The 25,325-nt window shown below is 41.0% G+C and overlaps 1 protein-coding gene across 1 annotated transcript in view; it reads right to left on the reverse strand.

Annotated features, from left to right (window-relative positions):
• Nucleotides 1-1,425: 1,425 nt before the first annotated feature.
• Nucleotides 1,426-25,325, reverse strand: part of PITPNB (phosphatidylinositol transfer protein beta) — a 73,166-nt gene continuing 49,266 nt past the window's right edge. The window contains exons 8-12 of the mRNA XM_051973037.1: nucleotides 25,087-25,164; nucleotides 9,722-9,832; nucleotides 9,252-9,374; nucleotides 4,705-4,790; nucleotides 1,426-3,430 (exon numbers count right to left, since the gene is read on the reverse strand). Coding sequence (XP_051828997.1) covers nucleotides 4,743-4,790; nucleotides 9,252-9,374; nucleotides 9,722-9,832; nucleotides 25,087-25,164 — 360 coding nt within the window. The 3' untranslated portion in view covers nucleotides 1,426-3,430; nucleotides 4,705-4,742. The remainder of the gene's footprint in view (nucleotides 3,431-4,704; nucleotides 4,791-9,251; nucleotides 9,375-9,721; nucleotides 9,833-25,086; nucleotides 25,165-25,325) is intronic.

Here is a 25,325-nt window from a genome sequence, read left to right on the forward strand (position 1 = left end):
TTCGTCTTCCATGCCCAGTGCAGAATACCGAACCATCATGACAGAGCAGTTTCAGAGTTCTGAGAGAATTGGCAGTTATGAGAAATGATGAAATCTAAGGTAGGATCATCCATGGGTGGCTGAAGCAGAATAAAGATAATGAGCCCCGAGACTGAGAGATGAAATCTAAGGACAATGTTCAATGGGTGAACTTGACGTATGTCTGAAGTTCTGAGTATTTAACTAAGCAGGGAGTCCGGATTGGGGTGAAGAACCTGGGAGGGACCCAAGGGAAGACATAAGGACATAAGGACCAGACAACTTCCAAGCAAAGGCTGGTTGTAATGATGGTAGCAGGGAGAAGGGGAAAAGGGATATGCCAGCTCCTCCTCATACCCCAAGGTATTCAGAATATGAAGGCAGCCAATGCACTAAAAACAGTGCCCCGGGAGAGGTCATCTTCTGGAGAAAGTCAAGTTCCTGGGAGCACCAAAGAAAGGAAATGTGGTAAGAGTTGGAAATTTCCCAGCCATTGGGAAAAAAATCAGATGAGTTGACATGGCCTAGTGCTAAAGCATCCCTTCAAACACCAGAGCTGGAGGGAGAGCAGTGTAGCAAGACCCACTCTCAAGCCTCGGATCCTCATTTGATACCTGGCACACACAGGTTATGTCACCTGATGCCCTGAGGCCCAGGAGTGGATGTGACCATTGCCTCTACTAAGAAGGGACAGAAGAGGAGGTTGGATGGGGTTGCCCAGGCTTCACAGGGTGAAGGGCACTGGGAGCTACCTACTGCTCTGCCTGCATCTTCCGGTGGATACAGGAGGACCTGTCCTACGTTGACATTTCGTGCTTTAAGAGAAGCCAAAGATCCTTCCAAAGGAGAAAAGGAGAAACCAATATAGATGTTTCAAAGGTATTCCTTCCCATGTAAAGGCCCGTACCAGCCCTTCTGGGGCAAATACTGAAATTTCTAGGATTTCCTTGGGTTGGGGCACGAGCAAGAGATTCCATGAGCCCTCTCCAGAGACGCACCTACTTCTGACCTAGCTTCAGAGTGTGGGGCCCAAACAATACATGGATTACATTTCTCCATGATGGGAAGTACAAGACACCTCATCTCTTCGGCTAATAAACATCGGGAAAGGAAAAGCCTTGGGTAACTCGGGATTCATCCCTTTTATCACAAGGCGATAAAAAACAAAAGGGAAAAACAGCTTAAGAAAAGGAGGACTTACACTCTGTGGACACGGACCCGAGGAACCAGCATTCTGTGATAAGCTCCTGGTCAGGTGGGACAAACGGCTCAAGAATACTGAAGAGAGCAGAGCACTCGATTTTCGAGCACACGGCATGCTCCTGATCCAACAATCAAGGGGGGCACCGAGTGATGTCCCAACCCAACACCACAGAGAGAAAACAACAACCCACGTGGAGACGTCAGTGGCATTTTGTGATCAAATTTATTTTCAGTTCCAATTTCAATTACTTTGCCTTACTATAATTTACACAAGAAACTGTCGAGTAAACGCGTTATTTTACAGTCACTATACGATCCCTCCAATTTCCACAGTGAATCAAGAAACCATTAAAATCCATGCGTCGGGTGCTCCTGTCCATGCGAGAGCACACTCCCCATGATGCCACAGGTGCCACTGAGGACCGAGTCTGTGAAATGGAAAGAGCCAGACCCTTTGTGCTGACAGGTCGGCCATAATAATCCTCCTCGCAACAACTCTCCTCAGACAAACCATCTTGCTTTGACAAGCCCACGTTCCAACGATGCACAGAAAGTAAACATTGGTGTTCATCCTGAGTACACAGAAGACGTGTGAAGTGCAGCTGGGGTGGGGCCAACGGGACAACATGATGCAAAGCGCCCCTCGCCGTATTGTGGCAATCATTTCGAGAGGGGACAAAAATCACTGTGGACAGATGCAAGGGAGCTAGCTGGGCCTTCAGCAAAGTAAATGACCAGTAGGGTTCCTCTACTGCAGGAGAGCATGTTTTAAGTGGGAAAGAGCATGATTTTCAATCATCAAGGCTTAAAACCTTGTCCTACACAAGCTTCTAGGACTGAGGAGAAAAAAGTTGGAATCTGACAAAGAAAGCCAATTTAAAAAAAAAAAAATCTTACTTATGTGTTGTTCCTAAAATAACTTTTTTGTTTCTATCTAACAAGCATTTTAATAGATATCTAGGAGAGGCTCCAGGTGAGTATTTTCTTAAAAAATCCTGAAGATCTGAGGACCATCCACAAAAGGGTTGGAATTATACCATCATCTTCATAGCGTGTCTTCGGACAGCGCAGAGAGACCCATGGTTGGCCACGCTCTACACTTTCATCTCATCTGAAAGTGAATGATCTCTCATCTAAAATGTATTTTCAACATGAAAAGAGCTAAAAGTCATCATTATATTCCATTGTGTAAGTTGTGAGAAATTGAGGCCATTTGCATAGTTTCCAAAATGCAGTTTTAGAAAATAGTCATTTCAGACACAAGAAAAATTTGACTCAAGGGAAGTGCTTGCTACACTTCCAACTTCTTGACGAGCCTACAGTATTTTTTATTGAGATTAAATAGTAGTATCACCCATTTCTTTTGTGCCTAACAGGCTCTCTGAAATGTTTATAGTGTTTATTATAAATCACAAGCCAGTGTCTTCCCCCCATTTTTTTTTTGCCAGTTTCTGATATAGAAAAATACTTGAAATTTAAATGTACAAAAATCCAATAAAAACAGGTACAATTTTTAAGGATTTTTTTTTTCTTCAAGGGCAAGTACAAATGAAATTATAGCCAGATTCCTTACTCATAGAAATCCTCAAAGTTGGCTGTAAGATCGTGACCATCCAGAAATAAATAGCTATAAATACATTCATAGTTTACATTCCAGAATCTGAGGGAAAACAAAAAATTCAGAATAAACTTTTGCTTTGGGAGTCTGTTTACTCATGAGACTAAAATAGAAAGTTTTAACAGACATTTAAGAGAACAACAAAAAAGTATATATTGGTCCACAACTTGACATCCATGAAACATACCAGCTAGCATCACATTGTAGTCAATTCATCCATTAATGGCATTACTCTGATAATTATTAAAATCTGCTTCAGGTATATATAATGAAAATATTTTCCTTTGCCTTTTTGCTGTAGGTACAGTACTCTGGAGAAATTGTACTAATCCCCTAAGTAGATGTATGTATGTATGTACATATATACACAAGTGCGTGCATCAGTATCTATAGCTCTACATGCGGTTTCTATACAGCTACAGATATACACACACATATACATATATACACACGTGTTTGGATAGCGGTACATGTGTACAGATCGTCACACGCACATGTCTGTGAAACGTCAACACTGCAAGTTACTGGTCAGATCCTTCCTCATTCGTCCTGGGCAGCACTGGTTCCCCTCACTTGACCTTGATTACGTAACTGTAGGAAAATGGAAAGAGAAGGGTATGAGGAAGGAGACAAAATTAAGTTTTTAAACACTGTAAAGCTTATCAATTTTCCAGAAAAAAATGCTTAATATGGCAAAAAACCTTTATCAGAAAGTCCGTTTAAACTAAATAGATTTAATTTTTTAATTTTAAATTTAATTTTAAAAAAACCTACTCAAGATTTATCTTATTAATGGCTTAACACTATCCCATTGGTGGGAGAAATTAAGCAAATTAATTGCTGAAAAGGTCACTAAACTTTGTTAAGAATTTATTCCAAGTAATAAAGTGACAGCAAAAAAGCTGGACAAACCAACCGTGGGCTGCAGTGTGCATTTAGGTAAGAGTGTGAGATCATCTGAAGCTCCTCCTTCATACCCAGGTAGTTTATTCAGTCTTAAGTACACAATGAAAAGAATGGCCCAAACAGAAGGTCCTCACAGTGAATGTGGGCCACAGAGCAAGGGAGAAAGGACCCCTATTATTTGCTCTTCTCCAGAATAAGTTCTGTTTTGTCCTATTCGGCTTCCATGCTTATGGTAAATTGTGATGGCCGTTCTCTTTTTACAAAGTCATCCTTTGCTAGATAAAAATGCTCTAGCCTTTAAATGAACCACCACGCCAAAGAAATGGACATTACAAATTCAACTTAGGTGAGATTACAAATATTAGAACTGAACTGAGTCACCTAGGAATCTAAGAATTAAAGATTTGGGATGCCAGAGAATAGGCATGGAGGAGGAAGAGATTGGTTCAGCTGGTCCACAATGGATGGCAGGGGAGCTGCTTCGCCACCCCTGAAGTACTAGGTTAATAGGTCAGCCTGAGAACATTCAAAGGCACCAGGATGTGAGGCAATTGTTGACTACAAATATGAGAGCCTGGGTTAGAATTCCAGTTCTACCAGCTGATTACTTCTATGACTTCCAGCGGGTCACTTCCCCTCATTCCATCACACTCTCCTCATGAGGATAAACAAAAAGCTGGCTCCCAAGCCAAGCCATGTGGAACTCAAGCACACTCAGTCCATTTTGTACATGTGGATATTACTCCATTACTGATCTCAACCTGTGCCACAGATGTCTTTATATGAGGACTGAAGTTCTGAGAGTTCTAATGCTAATGCTTTTTATTCTATGTGGGGTTTGTTCATGTTGAGAAATGAAGCCATCAGAATATGGCGAGTCTGTGCTCATCAAATGACTCTCCATCACCAGCAAAGTGGGAATTTGAGGTGGCGTCCTGTTCACCCAGCCCTTCACTTACACAGCTTGATATGGCCTCTGACCCTACAGAAGATTCATCTAGACATCAGCAGCCGTTGTGCCTCGGACGGTACCCTTCTTACGCATCTAAACGTAAAATAAAACCGTGAGCTACTGAATCACAGACTCCGAATCTGAGGTTAGTAAGCAAGAAGGCAAAGACGCTCTACAGTGAGAGCTGCAATTATAGTCACATCCACATTTGGGAGAACATTTCTAGGTCTCTCCAATAAGCTCAAATCTAAGGGAAGTTCTTAAGGAGTATTTTCTCAAACAGCATGACAGATATTTAGCTGTCCTTGAGTGCTTCAGAGAAAGTGTTGGTGTGAAATTATTTTTAAAATAGCCCTAGACGCAAGGAAATGTCCACTAATGTTATCGCCGTGTCATTTCTTTGAAATAGCCTTCAAAGGTCGGATTGGGCCCTAACACAGCTGCTGAGGCTAGAGAGGAAGGAATGGGCACGGGGAATTTCCAGCTGCTCTCGATCTGACAAAAGCAGCTCCTTAGGCATAATTCACTCAAGAGCCATTAGTGTCACACCCCACTTGGTGTGCTTAGGAAAGGAGCAGAAGGGACAAAAAAAGATCAGGAAGAAAACAAGAATTACAAAGAAGACAGGAGCCAAGAAACAAGGCACTTGCCAATGAATGAAGGCAGGCTGAAGAACAGAAATGTGAAAACGGACCAAGACAGCCATGGAATCATAACTCAGTCACGATCAATGAAGTTTGTGAAAGAAGATGACAGAAAGGGAAGAGAAGAAAAGTAACACAGTCATCCTTCAATGTTCGTGGGAGTTAGGGTGCAAGACCCCTGAGAATAATTCTAGACTACCCCAGACCTATATTTTTAATAATTCTGATCATATTAATATAGATCACACGACACCCAGTAAAAAGCCACAGCTTCTCCGAGAGACATTAGTGTCTTGCAAACTTCACAGCCACCACAGTCCAGCGGCATCAACTGCTGCACAAATTTCCTTCTCCTCCCAAAGGTGGAAGTCGCATGATCAAAAATGAAACAAAGAGGAGGCACTTCCAAAAAGAGAGAATAAGTTAAGAGTTCTTTAACATGATGAAACTTTGAACAAAACTTAACCGTTTATAATAAGTTTATGTATGTATACTTATGGTAGTAAATGATAGAACAGATTAATAATATATACTATATATTTGACTTATATGCAAGTCATATGCAATCCACAGTATGCTACAAATCTCCCAAAATTTACCTTTAATTATTGATGACCAATGTTCAACTAATCATAACCACAAATATAGTACCCACAAATGTCAAAGGATGACTGTGTTGTCTTTTCCCCCCTGTTTTCATACATTAGATGGAAAGATAGGCAACAAGGGATCATGTTTATCTTAAAAACTGAGCTGCTGCTAAGCTTAAAGCCTGAAGTTCAAAGGCCTTCTGCTCATGCCTGACACCTCCCGTCCCTGGGCCCTCTCTTTGGGGCCAATGCCCATCCTAAAAGAGATTTTAATTCCTGAAATATCTGTGAACGAAAAAGAATTACACTTGTCCAAAATACTTCAATCGGGCGTCAGTGGAATTAAAACTGAAATTCCTTTCTATCAAAAAGAAGGCTTTACATGTTTAAACCTGCTCGTTAAGTAGGGTCTGCAAGGGAACCTGTAACCTCAGGCAGTGCCTGCCTTATCTGTGCCTTATCTGTGGATGTTGGAAGACATATTGTTAGTACACAAAGTGAGAAATCCTAGCATAAAGCACTCTTGCATTACTTTGAGCAGTATAAGAACTAGATTTCGCGTTAAGATGAACAGCACAGAGGGCAGAAAAAGGGTTCATTAGAATTTTTGAAACATTAAACAACAAAATACCCCTCCCTTGCTCCCCAGTCTACCCACACCCACATACAATTTCTTCCATTATATGGAAGGCAATGGAAACATGAAGATTTAAGCTTAAAACTAAGAGCTATAGAAGACTTTCTAATAAATGAATTTGTGAATAAAGGCATAATTGCTTGCCTATCTCATAACATTTCTTTTACCAGCTAGAGGGGTTGTTAATAAGCAGGCAGACCCCAACTTCTAAACAATCCAGCCTGCCAGTCAGCAGCTAGTGCTACTATCAGGAGGGCCAGGGTGCTTTGAAACAAACCAAAAACAGCCTGGAAGATTTTAAGGCACTTATGGGTTGAAGAGGAGGAGGAAAAAAGCTGGGAACTTCTGATCCTAAAGGCAGAAGTGACCAAAGATAGATCCCTGGTACATAGGCCTTCTTATCCCCATTGCTGAAATCTTTCTCACTTCACTTGGTTACATCTCATGCTACCACAATAAGGAACCTATATGATTTAACATTTCAAAGAAATCTAGCCCCCTTTAATGGGGTTGTCGCCGTTGCCTCAGAGTGAATGAGTTCTATCCCACTCTCTCTTTAACTAACAACCACTCATATTTTTGGTAAAGACTGGTAAAGACATGGGGCCCAAGTGACGTGACTAGCTGGAATTAATCGGGATAGACCAAATCAAGAGGGCCATTGAGTGTAAACAATCATTTTCACATGCACAAAATGGAGAACACAGCCAGGCAAGAAAATTAATGTACTCTTAAGACTACATTTGAGGCACAATGTCCAAAATTAAAAAGTTGTCAGCCATGCTGTGTGTACTCCTCTCTGACTAAAACACACTCACATGATAGATTTCTTTAGGATTAAAGAAGGGACCCCAGAGGCCATCTCTTCATATCACAGATGGGGAAGCAGAAGCCCATATGGGTGTAGAAGCAGTACTGGGATCAGTTGGGGTGTGAGTCTGGAAAGGCCATTGATAGATGAAGACTGGTTGAAGGAATTGTCCAGCCAGTATGAAAAATAAAAGATTTCTGTGGAACAAGATTATCTGGGTTTGAGTTATAAAAAAAAAAAAGAGACTAAATTTCTGTTTGGCCTCATGGGACAGAACAGGAATAATTCTGGAAACTGCAAAACTGGATAAGGAGAAGTGTCCCACCATGGCGAGCTAAGCCCAACTGGAAGGGGCCATCTTGGGAAGGCAACAGCTTTTCCCCTCACTGAAGTCCCTCCAGAAAGGGCTGGACAGAGGACATTATTTTTCAAGGTATGAATGGCCACTGAGATGTCCTTCCAACTAAAAATTTTCAGTACTTTTGAGTGCATACTTTGGCCTCTTTATGTCTCAAAAAAGTTCTCAGTCCTAAATTAGTTCTAAACCAGAAGCAGGATGGCATATGCAATGGTAAAGGAAGCTCCCAATGCAGACAAAAGCATGGCTCTCTTTCATCTAATCATGTAGACTCTGTGCCCAATATAGGGCCTTCTGTATACTCGGTATTTTATAAATGTCTGTTGAATTAAATTGTGTTAAGCAGACCTTTGTAGGCTGGGTCAGGAACGTAACTGCACTTTATAACAGTTTCTGGAGGGAAAGGTTTTCTGCGTTCCAAAAAGCACTTGGGAACACAATCCATTTGTAATTCGGGGATTGCCTGTAGTTTACTTTATGTGAAGGGTAAGGTTAAAACATTTTATTGCCTTATAAAGCAAACATTTCCAAGGCCTTTATAAGGTTCATATAAACTAATTAGGAGCAGATTTTCCTTAATTACAAAAATTCCGGCAATTTGAAACACAACAGCTTTAGCTTCCTTTTCTATTGTGTCAGAGAAATAGAATTGCTTCCATGGTCCTTTTGTTTGATGGTGTTTCTAAACATTGCTATTAGCTGGCATGTACCTGGGATGACTCTATGGAAACATCTCCTGGGTCTACTTCCACAGTGGGCTTTTGTCAGCTGAAGAAAACCTTGACTTACTTCTAATCTCTAGTCAGGTCTGTCAAATGGGGAAAAAGGCCACTGTGGAAGTTTACACTTCCAAAAGAGGGGAGGACATGTACTCTCAGGCTGACCCTTGACATTTTGAAATGGGGAAAATACTATTAGCCAACCAAAAGGAAAATTTGATTTCTCCTTAGTTTGCCCATCAGCTCCCATTACTAACAAAATTGAGAAAAAATTCTGAAGTTGGGGAGAAAAGGTCAAGTTTTTTTGAACTATGGGGTTAAATTTGAGCTTAATGGTCTAAAACAGGGGTCCTTAAACTATAGCCCGCGAGCAAGATGAGGCAGCTGAGGACGATTATCCCCCTCACCCAGGACTATGAAGTTTCTTTATGAAGTTTTTGTTTTTACTATAATCCGGCCCTCCAACAGTCTGAGGGACAGTGTGAACTGGACCCCTATTTAAAAAGTATGAGGAACTCTGGTCTAAAAGATCAAGAGGATTATCAATATACTGAGGTTAACAGTAGAGATCTAGAAAGGCCTAATGGCTATAGGGAAAAAACAAAAACAAAAACAGAAATGTGACATTTCAACACCCTGAATCTAGGAAGGCCCTCATCATCATCAGATTTCCTTCTGAAAGGGGGGAAGCTCCTCCTAAGATCCCAGGTCAAGGGAAGGAACACTAGTCTAAAGTCAGCTCTGCCAATGCTCCCTTTCCCTTCATGCAGAGTCGAGACAAGAAGGCAGCCTTACAGCTTCTAGCTCTTTCTGGGTCTCATCTTCCATTCTTCGAATGTCTTCCATAGTCAAGTCGATCCACTTGTCAATCCAACAAAAGAGCTGGCGATGGAAGTTAGTAAATATTCTTTTTTCTTGCTTTGAAAAGAAAGAGAGAAAGGTCCATTACAAGGCCGGTGGGGCAGAAGTCTTTATTCTATTACATGAACATTAATGATCCCCAAGGCATTTATGTGCAAGTGCCACACCAAGACCCCTCATCTCAGGCCCTTCTGCAATGGCTACCGTGCTAATCAAGTAAGGCTGTCCTGGAAGGAGCCTAATTTTTCCCGACAGCTTCAAATGCTGGGAACGAGAGAGAGCTCCCCAGAACGGTCTAACTCCAGAGATGTGCAGGCCCTCCGGAGGGCAGCACGGATCCCAGTTCTATAGCATAAGGGAGCATATGTGACACCTGGTCTCACTCATTTTCATGGGCGACTTACTTTTTGGATAAAGTTTTCTACTTTACTCTGCAGTCCCCACCACTTGAATTTGATGGTTACCAGCTTGTAGGCACACATTTGGGGAGAGTCTTGGTTATTTGCCAGGTCTTTCTAGATGGGAAAAATGCAAAGAAGAAAATATCATTTAATTGTACTTGAAAATACTGAAATTAACTAAAATTCTAATTCAAGCATCCAAAAGTTCTAAGTTTCCCTATCCATTAAGCATTTATTAAGTGCCTACTATGTCCTGTTTCCCTGAAGAGGAAGAGGGAAAAGGAGAGTTATTTAATCCATTCAGCTTTGAAAGAGCAGCTAAGCTATGGGTACTTCAGCAGACAAACAACTCAACAGATCAGGCCCAGACCATACTTTACACCCAACCAGCTGGACACCAAGAATAACCACCTCAAACAGCCAAGGATATCTGCTATCTCTGTCTGTCTCTCTTCCCTATCTCACAAGTTTTCTTTTTCTTGCTCTGGGAACAATAATCAAATCAATAGTGCTATGGCTATTAGAAAGCCTGGGACAATCTCTGTTACTTCCTAGAGTCTAAGGCCTATACCAAAACTCAGATCTTTGACCACAATCAGAATGTAAGAGTGTATTGAAAAATAGCATGACCAAATGGACCTGAAGTCAGGATATTCGGGGTTCGAACTCCATCTTCAACAGGTCCTAGCCAGGAAACTCTGGGCAAGACATTTCATCTCTCTTGCCTTGGTTTCCTCATCTGTAAAGTGAGGAAATGAAGAAGACGAAGCACTGAATGCCTCATCTGAAAAATGAGGCAACCAAGGACTTCCCAGGTCTATTCTGGATGGAAAAGGCTCCAGGGCAGAAGTGGATGCTCCCTGGGCCTGGGCTGGTGGCTCCGAGCCCCTGCATAGCTTGCTCAAGGCCTACTGCCACCGCCACCGCCTCCAAAATCCTGGCTCTTTAAAACTGTCAAACATTTGTGTACAAACAGCGGGCTGAAGTATGGCTCGAATTAAAGAGCAAGCTAAAAATACACAAAAATGGCTCAAACAAACTCGCGTTCCAAGAACAGGACATATACATCTGACTTGTACAATTAATGAAGTTTATGCCCCTTTTGGAATTTTTGGGAGGATACTCAAGTTGAATCAAACTATTAAACACTGGTAATGGAAAGATGGCAACATGCAAGATTCCAGCCAAACCCAAGTCTGAGAAACATCTCGGCAAAGATGAAAAAAGCATGTCCGATGAGGCAGAAGTTCCACAAAACCAGAGAAGCAGCATCAACCTCCTGCATCTCATCCAGGACCCCAAGCCCACAGGTGCTTGGGGCAGTGGCTCCTCCAAGCACATGCAGACACAACAGAGATCGGAGGCAGGTCCCAGCTGATGGCCTAAGGGCCCGGCTCTCCCTCCAAGACCAGAACTAGGAAGATGGCAGGGAGCAGGAGACCAGGTCACAGCCACCATCCAGAACAAAGCAGTGGCAACAGTGCTCAGACTGCAGTGAGAACAAGACCAGAGCTATGCCCTGGATTCAGAGCACATAGATAATGGTCCTAGCTGCTGAGTCAAAAGCCAGGAATTGAGGCAAAAGACACAAGTAAACAGAAGAAAACTAATTCAATAAAAAAAAAAAAAATACCATGGGTTTAAGAGAAGATCAAAAAGTAAATCCATAAGATGAAAAATAAATTCCACAATAAACACAAGTAGAGCCTCAGGGTGGGAACTGGAGTGGCCACAAGAACTAAGTGGATAGAATAAAACAAGGGATTAAAAAAAGAAAGAAAGAAATAATAGAACTCATAAGGGAGAAAATGACATGAGAATAAGCGCTTAGAACAGAGACTATCTTGAAAACAATGAAACAAGTAACTCAAATGACTCACTGAAATAACCAGAAACAAAAACAAAGTCAAAAGCGTGAAAAATTAGAAGGCCAAATGAGGTGTCCACCGTGGAAAAATAACCGACCTAAAAGTAGTTTGGGGAAATAACCACTCTTGTTCCCAGAAACAACTAAAACTCAGACACTGTATTTCAAGAATACCGCCCAGAATTATGCTAGCACCAGGAAAGAACAAAGTGGAAAGAGAAAGACACTCCAACCAGAAAACATCCAAAAATGTCAGCCAAGATCCATGGCCTCCAGGGCCAGGGAAAGGAAGAAAAAGTTCATGGGTCAAGAAACCGTAGGCAGAATCCGGTAGCCAATTACTAGAGAGAAAAGAAATTCTTAGATGCACAATCCTAAAGGCAAAAGCGAAAACTTATCACCAAGGATAACTCATGCGGAGAAAGGAAAATATCAACCTCCATGGAGGAAATGATAAGACCTTTAGTGTGAGAATTCTCCCAAGTCTTAGAAAAAGAAGTAAAATCTGAGCAACATGCACAGCAGACAAGAAGCTTACAAAGGCAAATGTGTCTGAGGAATTAAGGAGCTAAAGGATGATCACATGATTACACAATCACTGGAGAGGAGAGACAACTATCTCTTCAGAATCCTACTATCTTCAAGGTCAAAGAAATAATAAAGAAAAAGGCAGGGCCAGGTTATGATTTTATTGATTTGCTAGTTCTGAAAGAAATCAAAGGGAGGTAGGGAAAGGAATATACTAGACAAGAAATGAAGGTGAAACTTATTTATTGTAACTAAATTCAGAAAGTCATCTTTCTTATCCAAAAGGCAGATACAATACACACACACACACACACACACACACACACACACACACACGAAACCACGTGTGTATATATGTACACATACATATAATGTACACACATATATAAAAGACAGCTTTTGCGAGGGAGCCACAGGGCAAACAAGAAGGCTGGTCCCAAATGGTCAGAACCAGGGATCTGGCTCTGGGTTTGGTGAAGAATGGATGGGCACAAGAGTAGGATCAGCCACTCCAATTACAGATGACTGATTTTGAATCTATTCTCTTTCTTTTCCTACCTTGCTTTTTTTTATTTCAAGGCAATAGGGCCAAAGGGAGAAAGGAAAAAAATATATATATATATGGGGAGAAAATACAAGTAACAATTGTTAACTCTGAGTGTGATTAATTTCTTCATGTAACAGAAATGTAGCTAAATGGATTAGAGAGCAAAATTTAACAATATGTTGTTTAAAGGAAACACAATTGAAACAAAGATTCACAGAATTAAATTGAAGGCCTGAGTAGAATTTATTATGTTTCAGGTGAATCTAAAAGCGTTAAAGTAGCAATCAGCTGTTATCTAGTGATTAATGAAAGTGAATTGAAAAGTAGTATGCATATGTATCAGCTTTCCATGGCAACTCTACAAAAATGTATTGTGTCCAGACCAAAAAAAAATGCCTCACAAAGACAAAAAAGCAGAATGTTGAACACACAACTTTTACTGATCATAATGTAATCAATAAGTGAAATCTGAAGAAAGGATTACAATTTAAGTGGAAATTAAGTAACAGAATCCTAAAGAATGAAGAGGAAAAAGAACACATTGTAGAAACAATAATTTTATTAAAGAAAATAGCAACTATAACATACCAAAGTTAGAAGGATTAAATTACAGTAGTTCTTTTGAGAGAAATATTTTCTCTAAATACTTTCAACCACCAGAGAAAACAAGTCAAAGAAGTGTGCATCTAATTTTTTTTTAAGTTAAAAAGCAACAAATCAAAAAACTTCAAACATATGCAAAAAAGAAAAAAAAAAAAGAAACTGAAAACAAAAAAGCCAAAAAAATTGAACTCACAGACTAAGAGCTGGGTTTTTTTGCAAAAGAATATGCAAAAATTTTTAATTTGGTTAAAAGCCAACCAGAGACTCTAAATAACCAAAATCATGAGAAGAGGTCTGATTTTTTGGGACTAGAGCTATGGTTTTTCATCACAGCTCCCTGTGAGGAAGTTTCTTTATCTATCAATTCTGATCAATGCCTTTTCTGCAAATTAAGGTCTTAGGGAACCTCCAAGAGCACAGATGCTGAGTGGTTCACCCAAGCTGTGTATGCAATTTCAGAGGTAAATCAGGTCTCTATCCACTAAGTCATGATGCCTCTTCTTCACACAATTTTCTAGCAACAAAAGTGATCATTGTTTACAAAAATAAAAACTCCCAGATTATCAGAATAAGATAGACCTTTTAAATAATTCAATTTAAGAGGAAAAAAAAATTGAACACGTCATAAATGAACTCCCAAAAGAAAACAAACCTACAAGTGAATCCTAGTAAACACCCAAAGAAAAATTAACTGTAATAATACAGTTTGGGGGCAAAAAAAAAGAGAAATGAAAGAAACCATTCAACCAATTGCTTCAATGAGTCAAATATCGTCCTGCTATCCAAGCAAGGGAGGGATGATCAAGCAGAAAGCTAATGAATGAGTAAAAAATATGGAATAAAATATAAGTCAACAGGCTAAAAAAATATTAAAAAGATCATACACCATAATAAGGGTGAATTTATACAACCTGAGGGCTAGAATGACATTTTAGAAACTGATAAACAGACCATGTAAATGTAGAAAATGCTTCTGGCAAAATATACACAATAATGTTAAAAAAAAAAAACACCTTTCTTTATTATAGTAAGCAACGAATATTATCTATAATGGAGAAATTCTTAGAAGCCCTTCTAGGGCCAAGTTAGGATTCCTACTGCTACCATAAGATCAGACAAAAAGTAGGGAAATGATCACTAGCAAAGAAAAAAATAACAAAATCATTGGACTGGGGCTGTGCAACAGGTATCATTTTTATTTGAAGAACTCTAGAGTCAACTAAAACTGAACTGAAACAATAACCTTGCTAAAGTAACTGACCCTCAAAGTCATCAGCCCTTCTATGTATTGCTAAGAAAATGCAATAGGAAGAGACAGAGAAAGACATCCATTTATAGTCACTGCAAATTAGGCCGTCGATAGATGTGAATCTACCTATTAAGACATACTCAGAACTTATATTAGTACCATTACAAAACACTCGTTACAGAAATAAAGTTAGACTTACATTGTTGGGGTACTAATTCTTGGAATTATTGATGAATCCAAAACCATTCTAGAAAATATTTTGTTGTCATGTCCAAAATAAACTACAAATCTGATGATGTAACAAAGAGGGGAAACTATCACTACTGAAAAATATTTACACTAACCCTCTTTATTGTAGCAAAGAATTCCTCTAAGGTATATCTCTTTTAATGTAGCTCAGAATTTAGAATTGCAGTCCACTAAGACCCCTTCATCTTTTTTAGTTGGCATATTTTGCCATTTCTTTTTTGTGTGAAACGAGTATCTAAACTCAAGCTTAAGATTTGACATGTTAAAGTGCCACTTGATCTGAGCTTTGATGGAAAAAGGAATCTGAAAGGCAAAGATCAAAATAAGAGTTATGTTCCAGTCATAGGGGAGGGAGAGAGAGGGAAAAGGTAGTTTGTGAGTCAAGTAGAAAGCACAGCAGGTAGCTGGTCTGGCCAGAACATTAAGACCACAAAGACAAGCTGCAATGGACAAAGTGGAGTCTGCAGGAGTGCTGAGCAACTGTCCTTCTTAGCTACAATCATTACCCTCAGGCTAAGAGGGAGAAAGAACACATGCCCACTTGGTAAAGAGTGTATGTGTGTGGTGTGTGTCTCTTGTCACCGAACCCAGCGCTGGCCAAGTCCTTCAGAGAGGGAGAACCAACCAGGAGACCTGGATGGGTCCAATATTGGTGCACAGAACTTCAGAAAGCATCTATTAGAAACAGATTTGAGCTCAAGTGCTTTGTCATCCAAGTACAGAGGGACTATACCAAGCGATTACGTTCTCACACATCCCAGGAGGAGGAAGAGGCAAGAAATGCAACAGTCTTGACGCTGCTTCTTTCTTTAACATTACCTAATAATTCCCAACAATGCTTGATACTCATGCTGCTTTCAGCTCTAAATTGTTATTCTCTAAAACAAATTAATAATTTATAGGACACTTACTATGTACTCAGCGTTATGCTGAGCTCTTTACAAATATCGCATCTGATCTCACAGAAGTGAAGTCTCTTACCCAGGGTCACACAATTACAAGTGTCTCAGGAGGAATTTGAACGCAGGTTTTCCTGACTAATTTTAGGAATGTCAATTAAGGAAAGAGCTATTAAGTCAAAATAAACAAAAGCCTTGAATCTTATTCTCACTTAAGAAAATGAAAAGCCCTGGATTTGGGAGCCAAAATCCAAACTTACTTACCACCTCTGTCTCTGGAGCAGTTGTGAAACCACTCTGAGCTACAACTTGTTGTCTGACATGGGAACAGGGGACAATAGCATGGCACGGCAGGAGTCTCATATGCCAGGGCCATGAGCGTCAATGTCACATACAAAAGGGGGCACCTCTCCAGCAGCAGGCTAACTTCTGAGAACATGTTAAGCAAAGCAGGAAGAGGAACTCTCCAAAACTGTAGGTCCTGCCTCATTCCTGCCCGCCACCTCCTCTCAGCTCCTAAGATCATTCATGCCATGAGCACCATACCCCATCTCCTCACTAAACTTGGTTTCTCTCCATCACCCACGAGACTAAAGACAATTCTATATAAGACATAGACACTTACACCCTTAAAAAAGGTTTTATAGCTGGCTTTCCAAACTTCGCATTTCTCCACAAAACTATGGAAGGAAAGATACAACTTGAACACCCCCCAAATCTTCAATGTTCCTACAGCTACATAGGAATTATACTTAGGTTAAGATTAAAGCAGACAACTAAAAAAATTAGACTAACAAGCAAATTCAGGAAAACAAAAATAAGGGTAAAAGTCATCTGATTATCAAGAGACAGGATCCCTTGAATTTTAATTCGAAGCCAATAGAAAAATCCCAAATCCAAATTGTGAATCATCACAATGTAATTCCAATTCCACTATACGATCCCAAGCACTAACCAATTGTGAAATCCCTCCTTAGTTTGTATTTTTACCAAATTCCTTAAATTTCATAACTAACTTGAAATGAAACCGAAAAGACCAAATCATGCTTTTAATTTAACAACACATATTAGGTTACCCCTAAGGTATGTGAAAGAGGCCTAGGGCAAGTAATGTATACTTCAAGCTACATAATATAATCAAACAAAAAGCTGTATGTTTAGCTGGCATGGTGTGCAATCAGTCTGTCTAATCCACCAGCTCTCACCTTTCAGAACTGTGACAAATAAATATATACAAATGGAAAAAGAAATGTTTTTGAAAAGTGAATCCCGAGGGATACTAAAAACTCAATTTCCAAAACTACAATGTTCTCAAAGCCTTTTATTGGATGTTGATAACAACACGTTTATTTCTTGTCCCCAAATCTGTCAGGGTAAGTCTTCACTTATTATAATGAGTCCAAGTTCAGACCCAGCACCAGAACCTTTCCCAGAATGGACACAGGGCTCACACTCCCCTTACAGAGGATTAGTTTTAGATAATTGTCTGAAGGTTCCTTTTCAGCAGGATTTGCAATGCAAGTTTTCAAGCCCTAGCTCACTGAGAAAAGAGTAATTACAAGTTAAAAATAAATGACACCCCGCTGGGGTTGCTGCCAGCTCTACTTGAAAGGTTTAAAGACATGCAATCACTGAAAAGATGAGAAGTGGTTGGCCTGAAACTTTCTAAGAGGAATCTGCCTGAAGCACAGCATTTAGAATTGAGTAACCCAGAAGATAGGAACTATCGGACACGACATTCAGCATCAGTCTCCGTTCGGGACACAACCGGGCCAGAACGACAGTTTAGCACGAGACATTTTAGTAAAAGAAACTAATGAAGACAGACCAAGAGTTCAAAGAGCAGAGGGAAAAAAATTAGTTCTTCTCTCCAATCTGTATGCCCCAGATTTTCTTTTTTGTAGATCAGATATGTTTTGACACTGATCATGCAATCTGGGAGTCTCTCCCATTTTAAAAAGTATTTTCCAAAATAAATAAATGAATGAATGAATGAATGAATAATGAATGAATAAGAATCTCAGCTTTCTTTCCATAATAAAATCTAGAGTGAATCTAATCTGATCACCAAAAGCGTAGCAGACAGAGCCTTGGATCTGAAATCAAGATGACATAAGTTTGACTCTTTCTAGTCCTGTGATCCCAAGCCACAGTTTACTCATCTGTAAAATGGATCGCACCACTCTCCCTACAGATTCAGGACATCAAAGCAGATTGGTGTTTGTCCTTTCCGAAGGGCTAACTAGTGACATCATGGGTCAACATCCTGACTCGTATGTACAGGATTCAGTAGAGGCCAAACAAGTCAGGACAGCCTTGAATGACTGGGGATGCCGTGGGCAACTGAGGCGCCTTCAGTGTCTGATCAAGCTCTAAGTGCTCCACAGAGTTCCGTGTGCTTGGAACCAACTTCCCCATAGCTCAATCAGGGGTTTGAACCTGTCACTTGCTCTCCATCTGTTGAGATGGTGTTGCTGAGATGAGGTCACTGAGCACGCCACAACTTCTGGGAGCCACAGGTGAGAGTTGTGGTGTGGCGGTGAATGAGGTGAGTAAGAAGCTCTGAATAGGCCTTGGCAGACTCCATTGAAGAGCTATTAATCCTCCTTTAAACACCAACTCTTTAAAGTTAATCTTTTTATATTATCTAAATTTCTTCTTGTTCTTTCCCACCCCCTCTTCTAGAAAGCTCCAGATTAAAAAGACTCTCCAGTCTTCATAGTGACATTATGTCACTAATGAGAGATTAGGCCTGCCAATGTCCTCTAGGCTCCCAGCATCAGGAAAGAGACTTCAACTGTTTGGTGGCCGGTCCTGCTCTCCCAACCTACGCCACATAAAAAGTCAGCACCCTGAGCTCTCGACTCCTCCTGGAGATGTGGAGTCCAAACTCAGGCTGTAAAGTAACTCTGGAGACTGTCACATAAAACCAAGTGGGCATTTTATGACTTAAACTTAAGGGGGACAAAAATATCAAAGTACCTTCAGGACATCAAACTACCTTCTGTTTTAAAATTAGTATTTTAAAGGCTTAAAGATTTCCTGAGTTTCTAAGGGGATCCGAGAATGGGATTGTTTCCAAATGAGAAATTAAGATAAATACATATTATAGCCTCACATCTATGAAAGTCAAGTTAAGTGTGTCAATTTGACGAAAGCCTGATTTAAGAATCCCCTTCTCCAGCAGAGACTGCAAGTTATTGTCAAGAGAAAGAGGGAATCCATTAATAATGATTGGGGAAAGACTTGAAACACACAAAGATAAAGTGACTACTTTCTCACAGCTGCACAAGTTAAGTACTAAAGGTAGAACTAGAATCCAAATCCTGATTTCAGGCCCAGCACGTTATCCACAAAATCACACTGCTTGGGCAATACATTATATAAAACACTATTTACACACATTTCAAGTGCTTTAGCTTTGGCTATACAAACTGGGGCACAGAAATGTCCCCACTCCACACATAACAGGGAATATGATGAATACCAAGAAGCATCACAAGATTCACCAGAAACGAGAGAAAGGAAACAGAGCCAAGATTACAACAACAGAGGAGTCAACAAAGAACCTCCACAGAACAAGCAATATTAGATTAAGATCAAAAAAGAGATATGACCACAACCTTCCCTCTGCAGGTAGGCACTGCAACCAATTTTAATGTACCAATTAGTTTGATTTCTTACATCCTATTTCTTTTCTTCGAGGAGGGGAAAAGTACTATTATGTAAATATATATATATATATATATATATATATATATATATATATATGGAATGGCTCTCTGAACAAAAGAAAACTTAGTGATTTAAAAAAGAAAAAGATATCCATAAAAATCAAATTGGTAAAAATGGCATCACCTAAGATATACTCAATCCTGATGAGGAAAATATATCAATAACAGAGCTATCAAGAGCTGACAAGAACCGACAAAGATAAAGATCTGAAAAACAAGGGTGAAACAAGGCTTTGAAAGCTCCAAAGGACACAAAAATTCAAGATATCCCTCCTCTTGGTTCAAAGCCCCTTGGTGGCTCCCTAATCTCACCAGTTCATGACAAGTTTCTGTTTGTGGCAATCCAGGTCATGCACTCTCCCTCCTGTAACTTATAAGAGCCCTTCCCAATTCCCTCTGCTGGGACTATCTCCATCCTCACTGCCCCCAACCCCATTCTGATTTGATCATGTCTGCCTCCACTCATGCTCAGCATGCTCAGGACCCTCAGATATCAGAGCAGGCTTGGACAATCCACATCAAGTTGACCAAGCTTTCCATAGGGACTAGACTGACAGTTGATGTGATGTAGGGAGCATCCCCACACTTGCCTAGTCTTGTCTCAGACTGTCCCACAGGGCCATGGTCATCTTATCTTGGTATCCCAGGATTTAGTGTTTTGTCAACACAGGGTAGGAAGAGGCCCTTAATACGATGTTTCTTCATTATCAAGAGACCCCATGTTTCAGTGCCAAGTTCCAAGAGATACTTTAAAGATATCTGAAAATGTGGGCTCTAAAAATAGCTGTGCTTAAAAATCAAAAAAGTCAATTCTACAACATGGTCTTAAAAGGTCTAACAAGAAGCAAATGTTTGAGTTACTTTCTTAACACCCACCTCGAAGATGTGGTTTCAAACAGATCTGAATACATTAATTCAAAGAACTTCAGAGCCAGGAACAAAACTGAGAGATCATCTAAAACAGATGGCACTTCCCCTGAAGGGATAGTGGTAGAGATTGTACATTTTTGTTTTTACTTTTCATCTCTGGCACCCAACACAGTGCCTAGCCAACACCTAGGATTACTGCTACAAGGAAGCAGATAATGACTGACCACAGTCTGACTTGAATCCGGCTCTCGGTCCCCTGTACCACACTGGCAGGCACTGAAAAGAAGCCTGCTGGTGGAAGTGGAACAACCCTTTTGATTATATAGATGAGCAAAGTGTTTGCCCAACACCACAGAGCTGTCAACAGCAATGAAGATGCATGGTCTCTAGTCCGCTGCTCTTGGCAACTTCTCTCTGCTGGGCTCCTAAGGCCAACTCCATGGCCCATCATCCTAGCTCAGAACTGAGCATGGTCTCCTTGACAGCCAAGAGTTCTTTCTATCCTTAACCTCATCCCTGGATCTTTTGCCCTAATCGCTGGATTCTCTTGCCCCTAAGTGGTAGATTTTGATTCAAAAGGCCTTCAAGATGCCACCTTCATTCACCCTCATTCTACTGAAGAGAAAACAGAAAATTAGGGAGCAGAGATGTGCCCCAGAATTGCAAAGCCTTGGGCATAGGTCTCTTTCTGTCCCCCTCTCCAGCCTGAATCATGGGGTGCCCAGACCACCACCCCCAATCCCTGTTGGCCTTCTCCCTCTTTCAGGAGCCTGGGAGCAGGCTAATGGTCACCACTGATCCCACTACTGTCTACAGAGGAGGGAACCCTCAGGCTAGAGCTCATTAGTGATCATTGATAAGGTGATTTGTCAAAATTCTGCTTATTCAACTTAGAATTACTTAATAGAGGCAAAGAAACAGGCTGGCTTCAAGGTTCTTCCTCACCACCTAATGTGCTGTGGGGTGACCACTGCACTACAGAATCAAAGACTCAGAAAATAAAAATGGCCCACAAGTATCTTCCTTTAACTGAGTAAGATTTAGTGGCAACCAGAAAGAGCTCCATTTGATGTTTCTGGGAAAAGGAACAAATGTAAAACTTGAAGATACAAATGTGGAGGCGTCCTCATTATACAGAAAGGCACCTCCAAGTATAACCAATGTCATCATATTTATCTAATTACTGCCATCCCAGATGCCTGGAAGATACTTGGTTTAAATGAACCAAATGAACCAGGAAGCTTTAGTAGACCACACAAAAAAATTTCGAAGTAAGATTTTCATCTGTTTAAAAATAATAGATATTTTCTTGCTTCAACTAAAAGAGAAATAGATTTGGAAAAGGCAAAGGTCATAAAAAGGAAACTTCTGAGCATGCTGCCTTTATGCTCACTGCACCCAAGCAAACAAGAAAGGTGTTTGTAGCCACGAGGAAAGGAGGGCAACTATGTAGCTAGCAGTTCTGCCCTCCATCCAGTGACAAAAGCCTCCCCGATTGGCCACAGAGAACGTCCTGAAGCACCTGCTCACAGGCGTGCCAGGAAGCACATAGCACAGCTCTGATTCTGTCTCCTCACCAGGACCTAAGGCACTTCCATAAATCGAGACCCTTGGTCAGGCGCCCATATTCCCCTTCACTGACTCCTCTGAAAGCTTCCCAACATCTCTGATCCATTTCATTCTGCCCTTCAAACCCAGCTTGCTGCCCAAGCTCCCAGATGACCCCATCATCCCCTAAGAACCAATACCAGCTCCTTTGCCACTGATACTAACAGCCCGTCCCAACATGGCTCCAATTTCCTCCCTTTCACTCAGGCCTGGGCTCCTCACAGGTCCCTAGAGGGCTTGTGCCAGCCTGTCTCCATCCTTGCCATGTAACCTCTAGCTGGACCTTTCCTGCTCACCAAGATGCCCGAGCCCCCTTCCAAGTGACTCCATCTATCCCTAGCACACCCTCAGATCCATTCATCTTATCCTTTGTGGTGAAAGACGGCTTCATGTTTATCTTCATGTCCCTAGCTCCCAGCACAGTGCCGGGCACAGCAGGTGCTTAATAGAAATGCTATTTGATTGCTATTTATGTTTTCAAGCACAACATTCGGTTCATGAACTTTCCCTCTAGTAGAGCTGTTGCTGCTATGGCCACACAAACAAATTCTGCGATCAGGGACTAAACATATTCAACGAGTTTCCACCACTTCCTTTGGCCCAGAGGGCCAACAGCCCAGCTCACATTGGTGGGCAGAGGGTTCGAGGGGCACTCGCTGACAGCATCCCACAATGGAAACTGACAGACTGCTGGGAAAAATGTGAAATTCTTCATTTTCCTAAGGACAGAACTTATCCCATTTTTCCAATAGCCATCAAGGCACTACAGAAAATACAGTAATTGTGACTGCAGTCAGCTTAAACCCCTCTGACAATAAACTAAATATTTTATATATGTAGTCCATGTTGTGTAAAAAAAAAAAAAATGGCTGGTGTGTGAATTCAACCCAGCTCTTTGCTCGACTACACAATTGGCGATGAAATCTTACACAAAAAATTAGGACACCAAATCTAACAGAAATCACACTAGATAATGTGACACATTTTTTCAAGTACAGATTTGAAAGGAATCGATAATTTATGATAAAATATATTAATATTTAATCAGTCTCTGGGAGTCTCAATGTTTCAGTCTCACAATTCTCTGTTCTCTGTTGTTCATTTGAAGTCCTATAAATTATTTGGCTAGAGAGGGCAGTATCTATAAGGCTGAAATCTTTAAAACCCGACTACAAGAGAGCAAGCAGACTTGCTGACTGCCCCTACAATGGTCTTTTCTTTCAAAAGGAGGAGCCAGAGCTTACCAGTGACAGCCTTCAGGCCTGCTTCAGCCCTGCAGGCACAGAGCTCAAAACGAGCAAGATGATTTCAAGAATATATTAAAACACATTTAGGAAAATATGTATCTCCTCTAATTTATAAATAACAGAAAATCCTACATACAAAATTGTTCCTAACTTTTGAGCAAGTCTCTGGTCCTAACTGGTACGATTCATTTCATGAAAACATCCATCTGAATTTTAGTAAGTCAGACAGAGCCTGAAGATGGGAGATGTTTTATTCTCCCAATTGTATCAGCGCTTCCCAAACTGTGCCTGGGTTAGTCTTCGAGACAGCAGCCCCAAGGCAGGACTACAGACTGTCTGTCAGACAGAGAAGGAATCCGGCAGAGGCCCAATCTCTCCAGAGGCACAAGACTTCTTTAATAAGCCACCACACCAGTTATTTGCTGTAACATCACAACAATCTCTATTTTCGAGCACCAACTGGCACCTAGACACACACTATTTATAGATGGCCTGAGAATGGCTTAAAATAGACAGATGAGCTGCAAAATAAAACCCTGATGGCAGAAAATCTGCTCTGGGCATTTTTAATTATAGGGAATATTTACGTGCTTTTCTTGTCTCATGACCAGAAAAACATAAGCATCCATCCATCCTGCCTTCCTCTCAGACTGGCCATATGACTCCATGGGCACTCTGAAATGTGGCAAATGCATAAGGCAAACTTCAACAACTGTCTAAATACTCTTCTCCCCACAGGCAAAGAAACTTACCTCCACACCAGCACCATAGGGGCCTATCAAGACATCCTATGGGACACCCCCAAATGGAGGTCTTGGCCTTCCTCCTACCAAATCTACCTTTGAAACTCCCTTGAAAGACCAACCTTCAGTGCTCTCCCTTATTTCAATTGTTTCCTCTTACACACCTAATAAGTAGTCCACGATCACCTGCCCTGATTTCAGGGTCTCATCCTCTTCCACTGTAACTACTATGACAGCTTTAATTGAAAGAGGTAAAGAACATGGGCTCAGAAGACTCAGTTCAAAGCTTATCTCTGATGACGAGTTCCCTGAACCTCAGTTTCTTCACATATACTGATGAAGGGAATGGACTTTAATTCAGTTCTATGATCCAATGGCTCTCTAGTCCATGCTGCACAATTCTTGAAATAATCTCTCTTAACCTTGTCAGTGGGCCTTCCTCCCTCTCTAAGATTCTTAAGAGGATCCCTATTGCCTCCAGGATAAAACCTCTACAAGGCTTCCCCATGCACCATTTGCTTGCTTATGTCTCCTTGTACATGACCCCAGGTGCTAGCCCCAGGAGCCTCCCTGTCACCTCCAGCCTTGTATGTAGCTCATCTGCTTCCAGCCTGGAAAGCAGACCTTCATCAGTAGCTCCCCCAAGGTTCCTTCAAGTACCTGGTGGTCTCTGACAGTATTCTCTCTCCTTATTCCAACCTCAAACACTTCTCTGCATACCCAGAAAATGGAGTCCCCTTTGGGGCACAGATTAGTTCATTTTTGCCTTTAGATCTGCTGTGCTCAGGAGTGCCGGCTGGGTCGGAACAACTAGTCTAATTAGACACAAGTATTGGTTCTGAAAGCTCAAGTATAATCAATAAATGTAAAGAAAGGGGGTAGTTTGGATAGATAACTTATTTAACATTTGCCAAAGGGTAACTAAATCACAAATCGAGAAGGAAAGAATTCCATTGTCCAATCTGGTGGATGCTCCCCCCCCACAAACACATAAAAAAGCCCAGTCTCTCCAAAGGGTGCTGCACTTAAGATGGATTTGGGAATACTGATTGTTAATGGGGTGCTGCCCAGCTGCTGACTAGCTGTATCCATTAGCTGCTTCCATGGAACCAAACTCCCAGTGAGCTCATTATATCTTAAACATTAGTCCCTTCCCAAGATTTAATAATTGCCCAATCAATGCTCTGCTGTCAATAACCATCCATGAGTACCCTTGGGGAGTACCTTCCAATTGGGTCCCAAAGGTCCTCTCTTGGTCTTGACTGATTGGAATAATGCTGGGTCTTCATCCGGTTTGTAATCCTGTCAGGAAAAGATAAAAGTGTGAGTTATGAAGATATACTAACAACAAAATGGGGGTTCACACCCAGCTATGTGACCTGTCCTTTGGGCTCTCTTCAAAAAAGCTTACACAGGCCAACATCAGAGTCCCTTCTAATTCTAAAATTGTGAACCTAGGAATC

Source organism: Antechinus flavipes, chromosome 1 (assembly GCF_016432865.1).
Source record: "Antechinus flavipes isolate AdamAnt ecotype Samford, QLD, Australia chromosome 1, AdamAnt_v2, whole genome shotgun sequence".
NCBI lineage: Eukaryota > Metazoa > Chordata > Mammalia > Dasyuromorphia > Dasyuridae > Antechinus > Antechinus flavipes.